We start from the raw sequence: 1,091 nt of genomic DNA on the forward strand, positions 1-1,091 counted from the left end.
GCTTGCCTGCCAGGGCTGTTGCTCGCGGCTGACCGCACTGCTCCCGCATGCCGGCCAAACCCGGCTGTTCTGGCACCGCCCTTGCCCCGAGCGGGAGCTGGGTTGAACCAATGGCTTTCCGCAGTAGGCTGGGGCGGCCATGTTGTGGTGCCAGGTCGGGGGTCCTTTCTCACGGTCAAACCCATCCTTTCCCGGTGGGCCACACGCAGCAAAAGCAGAGAGCTTGGGTGACCCCAACAGCGTCACAGCACTGACAGCCTGAGGTAGCGAAACGAGGCAGCCATGCTTTCTGAGGTAAACACGGCCTCCGTCGCTGGGCCAGCCATGGAGCCTCCCTGGGCAGCACTGTGCAAACAGGAGGTGTCGGGGTGCACTGCCCTAACAGGGACCTCAGGCAGCCCTCAGTGCCCTCCAGATGCCCTGGAGAAGAGAAGGCTGTGGGGAGACCTGATTGCGACCTTTCAGTACCTAAAAGGGGCCTATAGGAAAGATGGGGAAAATCTTTTTAGTAGGGCCAGCTGTGACAGGACAAGGGGTAATGGCTTTACACTAAACCCTAGGTTGGATGGGACTCTGAGCAACCTGATCTAGTTAGCGGTGTCCCTGCTCACTGCAGGGGGGTTGGACTAGATGACCTCTAGGGGTCCCTTCCAACCCAAAGCATTCTATGATTCTATGTCCTGCCAGTGGCCAACGGGGATGGGCATGCAGCAGGTTAATCTTTGGAAATGAGTTTTGAGAATGGTGGATAAAAGCTGCTGTGTTAGTAGGCAGGTATTAATAGCCACAATAACAGTGTGGTAATGGAATTAATATTCGCTTGCGCTTAAACAACTTTGAAAGGCTTTCCGACAATCATTAGAAAGTTTTCCACAGATTTCGATGCATAGCTCCAGATTTGTGCTTGGCATATCTATTTTACATATGTCTTCTGAGACCTGTGGTTCATTCAACCCTTGGTAGAGTTTGCCCCAAATTGCTCTGGTGCTACAGATTTCCTATGTGACAATTAAATACCACATCTTGCACAAAATGTGGTACTTAAATGGGAATTTTATATATGTTTTAATGGCACAGTCAGCTTTGGAAAA

At 51.7% G+C, this 1,091-nt stretch overlaps 1 protein-coding gene across 1 annotated transcript in view; it reads right to left on the reverse strand.

Moving 5' to 3' along the window:
* Positions 1 to 49, reverse strand: part of LOC104133698 (proteasome maturation protein) — a 10,410-nt gene extending 10,361 nt beyond the window's left edge. Inside the window, exon 1 of the mRNA XM_035902560.1 lies at positions 7 to 49. Within this exon, the coding sequence (XP_035758453.1) occupies positions 7 to 49 (43 nt within the window). The remainder of the gene's footprint in view (positions 1 to 6) is intronic.
* Positions 50 to 1,091: the final 1,042 nt, after the last annotated feature.

The sequence above is a fragment of the Egretta garzetta genome, unplaced genomic scaffold (assembly GCF_000687185.1).
Source record: "Egretta garzetta isolate BGI_Z169 unplaced genomic scaffold, ASM68718v1 scaffold279, whole genome shotgun sequence".
Classification (NCBI taxonomy): domain Eukaryota; kingdom Metazoa; phylum Chordata; class Aves; order Pelecaniformes; family Ardeidae; genus Egretta; species Egretta garzetta.